Source organism: Hemiscyllium ocellatum, chromosome 26, assembly GCF_020745735.1.
Source record: "Hemiscyllium ocellatum isolate sHemOce1 chromosome 26, sHemOce1.pat.X.cur, whole genome shotgun sequence".
Taxonomy (NCBI): Eukaryota; Metazoa; Chordata; class Chondrichthyes; order Orectolobiformes; family Hemiscylliidae; genus Hemiscyllium; species Hemiscyllium ocellatum.
Window position 1 is genome coordinate 40,446,595 of NC_083426.1, and position 12,440 is coordinate 40,459,034.

Here is a 12,440-nt window from a genome sequence, read left to right on the forward strand (position 1 = left end):
TCAAGTTATTTAAGCAGCCGAGTTAGATTAAAAATACTGCTGCTTAGTTATTTGTACATCTTTCGAATACTAAGAAAAACCACTTCACTGAGCCACTCTTTTATATCAAATGCCATCTTATGGCATGATATCTTGCTCGGTGTGAATTAGCAATTAAATTTGTTTGCTGAATGAAATATAACTGTCCAACAATTTTGCTGTTACATAAAATGGCAGCAATCAAATTTCTCAAAGTATCCCAAAATAAGTTGACACATCCTAGTAGTAAAATTACATGAACATTGTGTGCTGATTACAACGCAGAGCTGCCACTTATTCAAGCTCATTTACTTGCTTGGATGCAAACGTTGTGGGGGCTTGATAGGGACATATCGTGCATACTGCATGATGGAACATTTCACCACTGAGGCAGCTGGTTGCTAACTGCCTCCTTTACAAAATCAATTTTGCTAGAGAAAGTGAGGACTGCAGAGGCTGGAGATCAGAGTTGGAGAGTGTGCTGCTGAATAACACAGCTGGTCAGGGAGCATCCGAGAGGAGAATCGACATTTCGAGCATAAGCCCTTCATCAGAAATCCTGATGAAGGGCTTATGCTCGAAATGTTGATTCTCCTGTTCCTCGGATGCTGCCTGACTGGCTGTGCTTTTCCAAAATCAATTTTGTATCAGGAAATCATGGAACTATAGGGATCACAGTCACAAAACATGCTGTCCACCATATGATTTTGTTCTTTTGGCTGTAGAAGGTTGCATAGTGGCAACTAAGGAGTTTTAAAAAGTTGACACAAGTATGAAAGCAGAGATTGGTTTTAACCATTTGGAATTCATTTTAGTTCAACTCAAATACTCAAGTCAAAGGAGTGGCTCAGGGAAGCGGAATGAAAATTCCATAAATGCTTAAATTTACATTTGTACACAATGGCCACAAATATGGGGGTGAGTCAGTTTTATAATATTTGAAATCTCTCAATGAAATTATAAATAGATAGAATTTCATCCCTTTTGTGCCATTCCACAATTCCAACTCAAAAACGGCATTGTTTAATTCCCCTCACGTACTTTATTAAAATGCCTTGTTCTTCCTGTTACTGCTATTCTGTGAAAACAAAACAGTATTCTAACATTTTCATATTCATAATCTTAACCCCAAAGTACCGTCCAGAATCTCATGTTCAACAGAACATCTTAAAACTACTTGAACTTTAACTCCAAAATTCACATGAAAACATGTTTTCTTCACATTTGTAAATTGATCTTGCATAGGCTGATAAGGACACCATCCTACTGTGGAACAGAAGCACTGCTTTAAATCCTTTCCAGTCATTCATAGCTTAACTAAGTATCTTCTGGTGTCATTTGGCTTCACTCGAATGTAGGTTCATAGTTTAAAATACAATGCTACTTGAAGCAAAAAGCACTGTGCTTCCAGACACTTAAGATTCTGATCCCACAGCTTCTTCCATGCGAAAAAAGTAGCAATAATGCTGGCATATTACAGTAATTTGAACACAGAAAAAATAGTTGAGATGTTAGCAGATTAAAATGATTGATAACCACATTTCCAAAGGAGGTTAACACTGCAGCTTAGACAAACTTACACTAAACCCATACTACAGCAGCTTTTGATTACCATTGTGGAATCCAATGATCATAATTACTATTGTTTTGCTGAAGGGTTGAAGGAAAAATGCACAGGTGAAAAACCTATGATTTAATGAAAATACGTTCCAACATAAACATCCTTTCTGTCACAGTTTATGTACTAAAGCTTTGGGGACAGTGCACATCATTGGTTCCTGCTGCATAAAATGAAGTGCTATCAGCCAGATTAAAGATGATTGCTCCACTTCATCATCCTCACAAAGGGTAAATTAGCGAAGTTGATAATAATTCTTCGATTAAGTAACTACATTTCTTGATCATATCTAAGCACTTGTTGAGGAAGAAGTCCCAGAAATGCTTTTATGATGTTGTGCTTCTACAAGGAAAGTGGAAACCACTGCTACACAAGCGAACTTCAGTTCCATGTTCCCACCGGTATGGGATGCTGTTTTTCGGATGGTTTTAACACTCCCTCATGTTGATCTGGGGCACCCATTGTCACATTTCCAGTAAACATACATTCACCCCAGAGTTTCAGCTACATAGAGTCAAAATAAAGAGATAAAATGGAGATGATGTTAAACTTAAAATGTACACAAAAAAAAGTTGTTGAAGATTTAAGATAATCAATACAATACACTGGTTTCCATAGAAGCAAGGTGAGAAAATGACCTTTTTTAGGCTTGAATGCTTTTGCTGCATTTTTAAACAACTCAGAGTATATATGAAAAGGTTTTAAGCCAACGTGTAATATCAATTATAAAGGGGAATTAGAAGAATAAATGGAAGCTAAGAAACATGAGCAGAAATAAATCTAATTCATGTAACAACTAGGCAGATTATTCCACTACCTCAACTGCAAAAATGGAATAACTACACAAAGAAGGGGACTCAACTAAACGAAGAGGGGAAAATAAAAGTGGAACACAGACAATTAACATTTTCATGAAACGGGCGTCACGGTGGCACAGTGGTTAGCACTGCTGCCTCTCAGCGCCTGTAGACCCGGGTTCAATTCCCGACTCTGGCGACTGACTGTGTGGAGTTTGCACGTTCTCCCCGTGTCTGCGTGGGTTTCCTCCGGGTGCTCCGGTTTCCTCCCACAGTCACAAAGATGTGCGGGTCAGGTGAATTGGCCAAGCTAAATTGCCCGTAGTGTTAGGTAAGGGGTAAATGTAGGGGTATGGGTGGGTTGCGCTTCGGCGGGTCGGTGTGGACTTGTTGGGCCGAAGGGCCTGTTTCCACACTAAGTCTAATCTAATCTTAAACAGTTCCAAATTTCAAATATACCATGATTAAAATGCAGCACATTCCTATACAGTTAAAAATTTACAATACAGTCTGCAATTATTAATAATAAGTTAGTTGTATGTTAAAATATACATTTAAACAGAACACATCCATGGTCTACATGATGACGTGCAGCTGCAAATAGGATTCAAATAAGATTTTTGTTGCCATTAGGTACAGACAAGAACAGGTTTCTTGAATAAGTAAGAAGTAAATAAACTGTGTTATTTCAGAGTCCAGGTATTGCTGCTTTACAGCATCACACAGAGGCTGTTACTAAGTATATTTGTGCAAGAGTTCAATTATGTTTTGGATGCCAGCTTTAGTTCAATGAAATTTAGCCTCAGCTTCCTTACTAAACAAATGCTTCCAGCTGTGCATGAATCAGTAAAAACTATGTATAGAAATGTACTAACAAAACATATATCATTATTAGAATGACATAATAGTCAAGCATATGTGCACAAGCTTTGCAAGAAATGTTTGTAGATAATTTAAGAAAAATAACATGACAAATTAACTCAAAATATGAAATTAAGTTACAAAAGTGAGAGAGATATGGACTCTATAGCTATGTAATATACATACTTATACAAACACACAATTCCAAATGCTTATTCTCAAGTGTATTCTCAAAGGAGGTAAGTAGCTTCCCTTCAAATTTAAACAATGGCTGCCAATTTAGACTCCCTCTAAGTGACATTGCAACCCAAAAATTGGTGACACTGTAGCACGAAGAAATCTCAACTCAAAGGGCAAAGGACAATTATCTCTCATCATCTTTCTAATTTCAGTTCTGGTTGGAGTCAAATGTTACCTTACATCTAATTATTGCCTATTATTTGTCATTAGTTAGTATTTAGTCATGCTTCATCAGTGAAAAACTAAATTTTAGTTTCTGGATACCTTTTTTTGAACAAAGTAATAAAGATCACAAGTTCAGTTCATTCTATTTTGAGTAACACACTAATGCAAAGCAAGAAAATCAAACTGAAAAACAAACTGTGGGTTTATTAAATATTAACCTTTCAACTATGGTAAATGTATTTGAAGAATGCACACATGCAATGGCCCAGTATTTGCACCTGCTCACACAACTGCTACACTCTGTACGGAGAGGAGGGGATGGGCCAAAGAAGGGCAGCAAGTGGAAAAGTCTTCACCTCACATTTCTGACCAGATGACAACTCCAGGGATACCAAGTTGCATCAGCCCACAAAGTGTAGCAATTTAAGTGAGAATTTTTAAAAAAATCAAGCCTATGTGTAACACTTTTGTAGCTGATAACTAATTGGCCTCTAAGGAGTTTAGCAAGTCATTCACATATAGCAAGGATGGGTAACAAATATGAAACTGCACAATACCCAAGCATTAATCTAAACCAAGACTGAAGTTCTACTTACTGATTTGCATTGAATCATCCAGATATAGTGAACATTAAGTTCAAGGACGAAACACCTAGATCCTCATCATTTAGGCTGTGCAATGTACTTTGAGCTAGAAAACAAGCTGCAATCCCAAGAAGCAATAACAAAAAAGGCTGGCTTCCTAACTGAATAATTCAAAGAATAAAACTGTCTAGATGATACTTGTTTTCTATTTAATAATTGTTCTAGTTTGCATAAAATTACTTTGATTGACTATCACCACTAAGGGGTTGAATTGAATGAAACTTATAATATTAAGGTTCAAAACTATGCATTTACTGAGAACAACTTTTTTTTTAATTGTAGCTGAAAAGGCTAAAAATATTGTAGAGGTCAAAATTTCACTGGTGAATAACTGACCTTAACAAAGCACTTTTTACTATAAATAGCATATATGAATGACACACACATAGGTCTGTTTCTTATTACCCTTTCTTGCAAGCGCGAAATCTTACTTCCAGTGTTCGCAAAATAGTTTTACACATGGTATCTGCTTGCAAGAACAGAAATTGCTGGAAAAACTCAGGTCTGGCTGCATCCGTGGAGAGAAAGCAGGAAGTTAGTGAGTGACTCTTCTTCAGATGTCCTTTCTCTTTGCAGACACTGGCAGACCTGCTGAGTTTTTCCAGCAATTTCTGCTCTTTCAAGCAGATACCATGTGTAAAACTATTCTGCTAACGTAAAAGATACTTTATGAAAAATATTCCAAAGACTTACAGAAACTAAAAACAAAAACAGAAATTTCTGGAAATACCCAGCAGATCTGGCAGCATCTGTGGATAAAAAGCAGGAAGTTTGCATTTTGGATCGAGTGACTCTTCTTCAGATGTGCATTCTCTCTGCAGATGCTGCCAGACCTGCTGGGCTTTTCCAGAAATATCTGTTTTTATTTCTATTCCTTGCATCTGCAGGTCTTTGGAATTTTTTCATAAAGTATCTATTATTTTCCAATATGATTTATAATAAATAACAAATATTCTTCCCCACAGTTTTACCTTTATGTATGGAATGGTATCATTCTTTTAATCTGAAATGAAAAACTTTTAAAAAGCGTTTCAACAGAGGAACTAAAGATGTACTTGTGCACTCTTATACATCTTTAGTTCGCATAGCATAACCAATTATTTTAAAGCAAAAAATTACCTCAAAATATAGCAACATTTTTATAAAGTCTCCCCATTACTTCAGGCAGTTGCAAACTTAATGATTATACAGTAGTAAGGACAGTCATAAATGTTCTTAGAATGTTTTAATGTAATTATTTTTGACGGTAATTTTTTTAAACCTTGAATTCCATTTTATGAATTTAAATTAGCGATTAGCCTCTTCACTATTCCTGCTACTGGATCTGTACATATAAAATATCTCATTAGGCAAGATACTATTTGATACCAAATCCATTTTCACACAGGATACTGGAACTCGCTTCTCATTCCTTAAGGAAAATAAAAAACAAATAATAGTTCAACATTGCGCATCTGGTAACTAGTGTGAATTTGAAATTAGCTTTTCAGTAGATTTTGCACTCTTCATCTTTCCTTTCCAACTATGTATCTGATGACTTTTAATTACAGAAATCTACTCACTGCTTGCTCAAGTCCAACAAGAGCTTCAGTCTACCTATTCTGAATGATCTTTACTAGTCATGTACTAAGTCCTATAGCTTAAGTTTCTCTTGTGCCTATTACTACCTGTTCTATTCCAATATTAGATGATAAGTCACAGTGATGTAACAAAGCAGTTTAAGCTTAAAACAACCTAATCAAATCAAGCAGGGATTGATTATAAGGTGATGCATGTGATTACTCTTGGAAATACAATTTTGGAGCAGCAGTGGACCATTCAGTTCCTCTTCTGTTTTTACATAGATAAGTAACTCAATACAATTACCTTCAGAAACAAAAACAGAAATTGCTGGAAAAGCTCAACAGATCTGGCATCACCTGTGGACAGAAATCAGAATTGACATTTCAGGTCAAGTGACCCTTTCTCAGAACTCTTATTTTTCTCCATAGATACTGCTAGACCTGTTGAAATTTTCCAGGAATTTTTATATTTGTTGCTGATTTACATCATCCACAGTTTTTTTCAGTTTTTACAACTATCGTTATGTTCTGATAAACCTAACTCCAACTAGTTATTTTTCTGGCAACATTATTATATACAAATTGGTTATTTAGTATGGATATTATTGAATTCAAACATTTGATAAATCCTGATCTGTACAATACTTGGAGATATCCTCCAATAGAAAAGCACTGTTCGATTATTAGACAAATTGTATTTGATGCCCTTACTGAGGTAATTCAAGGTTAAATTTCTAACACACCATAATCCAGTTAGAATTCAATATTCAATTTTCAGGGATCCAACAGAAGTTTAAATGAATCATAGATGCCAAAACATTGATATAGCAAAATATCTACAGGTATAACATTTATATCTCCACTCAAACAAAAGAACATCTCAAAAGTATTTTACAAAGCAGAGAGGTGAGCAATGAGCACAGATTGGTTGAAATCAGAACCAAATGTACAGTGACGGAACTAAGTAGCTTCTGATGCAGGAAGATTTGGAAATCTAGAGACCAGAATCAAGGTGAATGAAAAATTATTTTTTGATTGCAGACTGGAATTAGCCATAATCTAGAATCAAGGAAAATAAACCAGTGGTTTTAAAATATGGCTGGAGAAAATCACTCAGAAAGCATGCAACAAGACTAAATTAAATTCATAGTAGAAAGAGGACCGAGAAAATAATCTGGATTGTAAGCATCCTGACATGATAGATTCACGGAATATTTTGCAAGAAAGGCTAGGGACCTTAGAGTTATGGATTTATTTTCTTTTTTAAGGATGGGATTTGGATGTATGGAAATATGTCAGTGAAGACAATAATTACCAAGTTAACAAATCAGAGGATGATGATGCAACAGATCATGCTGGCCAACCCCAGTTTGGATACCAGATTCAGCCTGAACAGATTGTTGGGTTCAGGATGAAAGCTATAGCTGGCAAAATCCAATATGAATTGGTAATATTTTGCTGATGGTGAGATGACTTTAGTTATGCAGATATTATTAGGTCACCAGTCAGAAAGGACAGCTGTAGATTTTGAATCAACCATGTCAGCAGAATAATAATGTTATCAAAAGGTTGTACATTTATATTGCTGTGTAACTGATCGTAAGAGAGTCTGAGGCATACCCATTCACTGCACATTTTGGACATAGGAACAGAAATCATTTAAGTCACCAGCAAAGTAATCATAGCGTTATGAAAGAAAGGATAGAGAAAAATGGGGCAGCCAGCGTTCTTGACAGCTGCAGAGATCAATGAGAGGCAGTGAACCACAAGTTAAAAAGGGTGTTGCTAGCACCTGACTAGGTTGTTCTTAGTGCTAAAGGCAGGTTAGAAATCGTTCAAGAGGCTTCTTTGCTCTGCCTCTGCTGCAAACAATTCCAACATATTTCGTAAATGCAACATTACCAAATGTGATATTTCTGGGTACAAAACAGAACATCACGTTGGAAATTTTTCCATTCAATAGCCATCCCATCATTAAGATAACTTGAATGCATAGCCATATCTAATAGCATCCAGTAGGTTATTTTCCTGTACACTCTTGATATTTATGCAAAAGCTTGTGGACACTATATTTATAGAAAGGTACTATTGTAATAAGATAATTACATTAAGCTTATTGCAAGCTGCAACTGTTATTAAGCTGGTATCATAACAGCCTGCTAAAAGTTACTGAATCTCTTTTAAAAATCAACTTGCCATTAGAAACTCATAGCTGGTGCAAAGAATATTTTCAAAATGTTGTTACAATGTCAGCATTTCTCAAATCCTGAAATGCAATATCATTTTATCTTTCGATTTACTCAACATTTCATTAGATAAAGAAAAATAAGACATTGAAGATGGCGGAAATCGAGCAAAAACTGGAATTGCTAGAAGCACTAAAATCGTCATAATCACTATTGAGAACATAAATTAATATTTTAGATGCAGACATTCCTTCAGCACAAAAATATTGTTATCTACTTCCTGCATAGATGTTGACTGATCTGTTATTAGTTTGAAGGTTTTGGAATCTCTGCAGGCAAGAAATATTGCTGTTAAGAGCCTCATTTACAGACCATGAAAGAACACAGTTCATTTGATAAGTGAAGCCCTCTAAGCACAATAAAAAGTGGAAAGGCAAGAATACAATTGAAAAGTTTGACATTATAAAATATCACGTGCAATAATTCTGAGAAAAGGTAAACAAAATATGGTAAAGAAAAATCAATAATTCCACACACTGATGGATAGCATGCAATTGCATAGGTCCACAGTGTACGTAAATAGTGAACAGAAGCTCTACTAAAATAACCAATGCAGATGATCCTAATGGTACAGATGTTTCAAAGCTTTTTTGTGTTTCATAAAATCTGAATGATTCAACAACCTAAATTTAGCACATAAATAATAAGGTAGAAACTTAGCCCAAAAAAATCCATAATTTGAATAAAACAACTCTGAATTAAGAAGAGTATTCAGTAGACGTCAAAAATGCAACTGTTACAAACAGACTAGAGTTAAATAGTTAATCTCAATGTAATCTCTGAAATGGCAATATATTTGATCATTCCGGACTGAAAAAGTAGAGAAACTCTCTAATTTGATTACTTAAAAATGCTAAATGGCACATGTCTAAACATATGTGTCAAAGTAACTTTCCTAAAAACATCAATTCTTTTAGACGTGCTGCATTCTGAAGTAAAAATTATTTTTAAAAATTGTGCGGCCAATCTGGTTGCAGTCATTTAGCCTTTCTTGGTCAATAAAACAAACTAGAGATATCTTGATTCTTTTTGTGTGGTAGAAACTCTTAAAAAAGTACAACACAAATGAAATTTCCTTTATATTAATTTAAGCCAATTTGGCTAAACCATAACTCCATCCTTTTTTAGTCAGTTTGGAATTAACCAAACAGCAAGATAGCTCGGATGAGGCACGAGTTAAGAAATTGCTTAAATCAGTGTTTAAGAAACAAAGTTAAAAGAAAATGCAATGTGTTAAAAAAGCACATTAGATCCATCAGTAGAACCATCCAATCATTAGTATCTACTGAGATCTGTGGCTCTGGAAGGAGATGCAACAAGTCCAAGTAATAATGCATGCAACATTTACATATGCCTTTTAGTAGCATTTGGGTGGATTAATTAACAGTGCAATAGCTCACAGTGTTAGGAAGTTAGACTATTTCAAAGTTCAGGCATGGAATAAGATTTCCAAGTAAATTTCAGAGCTTCTTTTTTTTAAGTAGCTGAAGATCCCCAGGATGTCTGAAGGCAGCTATTGTTGAATAATACAGTACGGCACAGGAAACACAAGTACAAGTTTCCTTCTGGGTAAGAGAGTGAAAGCAGCTTTTGAGTACCCGCATTAGGAAGCGGAGAGGTGGAACAGATTCATAGTGCAAAGGCACGAAGTAGAAGTCGGAGCAGAAGGTGGTCAGAATATGGTGGTTTCATACTTTGTACTGATTGTCCTCTTGGAGTCCTGCTTAGAGTCTGCTATCCATGCCACACTGCCATGTGATTGAGCATCTTGCTCAATAGAGTCAATCTAGAAAAGCAAGACAAGACAAATGTGTGAGAAAATGAAAATATACTGGAATGCAGAATGTTTCTGTGATGTGCAAATAACAAGCAATCCAAATCTAATGAGACATGCTGGCAACATATACGGTTTTAAATTAGGGCTTCTTCAAACTACAGATTTGGGGACTGACTTTCTGTAGATGTTGTCCCATTTGCCAGTTGAGACTTTCACAGATGACCAATAGGAAAGCAGCACTGAATGTGAATAAAAAATATATAATGAACAACATCCCTTCAGTACATTACTATATGGAGTAGATATACATGAAAAGCTTAGAAATACATAGTTGAAGACTAAAGTGTTTCAGGACTATTCTGTGCAACACTTGAGGCAATTTCTACAGACTTACTTGTCTGTTGGAATGCAATGATTACAACTCCATATGGGACTTTTCCCCAAAAATGAGAACCGAGTTCTGTAGATATAGTTTTCCTTGATCAAAATGAACTACAATACTGAAAAATATATTGTAGAATATGGTTCTGAGAAGGAACTACAAACACCACAATGCTTTACTGCAGCGTACTTGTTCTGATTCCCCTTCGGAACTGTTGTCTGAACACAGCAGGTGGTATTTACAAACAAGGAACAGGATTAGACCACTCGGCTCCTTGATCTAGCTCCATCATTCAATAAGATCATGGCTGATCATCGGGCTCAATAACCCTACTGCCACCTTCCCCCAATTATCACTTGGAACCTTCAGCCTCAAGAATTATACCTGTCTCCTCCTTAAAAATACTAGCTTTGGCCTCAATCACTTTCTGTGGTAATAAATTCCACAGGCTCACTGCTCTCTAAGTGAAGAAATTTCTCTTCATCTCAGTCCTAAAATGTTTACCCCTTATCCTTAAACTATGGCCCTGGTTTGAACTCTCCAACCTTTGGGAATATCCTTCCTACATCTAAACTGTCTGGGCCTGAGAGATTTCCCCATTTCTTCTACATTCCAGTGAAGACAATCCTAATAGATTTGCCTTCTCCTCATACACCAGTCCTGCAATCCCAGGAATGTAGGTGGTAAACCTTCACTGCATGCCCTCTGCACCAAGGACATCCTTCCTCACATAAGGAGACCCAAATGGCACAATATTCTAGGTGTGGCCTCATCAATGCTCTGTACAACTGCAATAAGATATTCTTGTTCCTCTATTCTGATTTTCTATCTATGAAGAACAATATACAATAATTTGCCGTCTTTACTGCCTCCTGCATGCCTACTTTCAGCAACGGGTGCACGAGGATACTAAGGTCTCATTGAACATTCCCCTCAATTTAAAGCCAAATAATAATCTGCCCTCCTGTTTTTGCCATTTAAGTGGATAATATCACATTTATCCACTGGGTTGTACTGCATCTGCCATGCATTTGCCCACTCTCAGCCTATCCAAATCAGATTGCAACATCACTGCATCCTCCTCACAGCTCATTCTTCTACCCAGCTTTGTGTCACCTGCAAATTTTGAGATATTGTAGGTAGCTCCCTTAACTAAATTATGAATATACATTGTGAATAGCTGGGGTTCTACTACTGATCCCTGTGGTATCCCATTATTCACTGTCTGCCATTCAGAAAATGACTCATTTATTCCTACTCTGTTTCCTGTGTGCTAAACAATTTTTTATCCATCTCAATCATTGCCCCCAATTCCGCATGCTTTAATTTTATACTGTGGTCACACATAAGTGATTATGTTGAAAACCTTCTGAAATCCAAATAAACTACATCCACTGGTTACCCCAATCAACTCTACTCGTTCTATTCTTTCACCAAGAATGTATCCAATTCTGTGATAAAAATATTCAAGAATTTTATTTACATCAACTTTATAGGAAGATATTCACGATTCTGAGGACTTTGTTTTTGCCTTATTTATGTTTTAATTGGATGATTCCTGATTTTTTAAGAGTGATTTCCTAGTTCTTGATCCTATTCTCTCAAGTTGCTCAGGATCTTGTACGTTTCAAGCAAGTCACAGACTTCAGCAATAACCTCTTTATTCCAGGTGCTCATCTATTAAACCTTCTCTGAACTGCTTTCAATGTATTTATATTCTCTTATATAAGGTGACTAGATTGATATGTGGAGTGAATAGGTTGTCTTATGAGGATAGTTTGGACAAGTGGGGCTGGCTTCCACCTACGTTTAGAAGTGTGAGGGGTAATTTGATTGAAGTGCACAAGAATCTGAATTATCTTGACCATGTAGTTATGGAAAGGGTGTTTTCTTCATAATCCAGAACCAGGGTATACTTTTAAAAATAGGAGTCTCCCTTTAGAGGTGAGGAGAATATTTTTCTCTTAATGGGTTGTGTGACTTTGGGCTGGCTTCCACTTACGTTTAGAAGGATGAGGAGTGATTTGATTGAAGTGCATAAGATTTAAGCTTTAGGTTATGGATAGGCAGTGGCAGAGTGGTAGTATCACAGGACTGGCAAATCAAGAACTCTGAGCTAATATCTTCAGA

At 36.1% G+C, this 12,440-nt stretch overlaps 1 protein-coding gene across 4 annotated transcripts in view; it reads right to left on the reverse strand.

The window, feature by feature from the left end:
• Positions 1-582: 582 nt before the first annotated feature.
• LOC132828427 (ankyrin repeat and SAM domain-containing protein 1A-like) overlaps positions 583-12,440 on the reverse strand; it is a 349,239-nt gene continuing 337,381 nt past the window's right edge. For 2 of the 4 annotated variants that reach the window (XM_060845537.1, XM_060845538.1), the window contains 2 exons: positions 9,846-9,937; positions 583-2,140 (listed from right to left, as the gene is read on the reverse strand). In XM_060845537.1, coding sequence (XP_060701520.1) covers positions 2,137-2,140; positions 9,846-9,937 — 96 coding nt within the window. In that variant the 3' untranslated portion in view covers positions 583-2,136. Of the gene's footprint in view, positions 2,141-9,823; positions 9,938-12,440 lie in introns of those variants that run through there. The other 2 variants (XM_060845539.1, XM_060845536.1) reach the window with 1 other exon arrangement.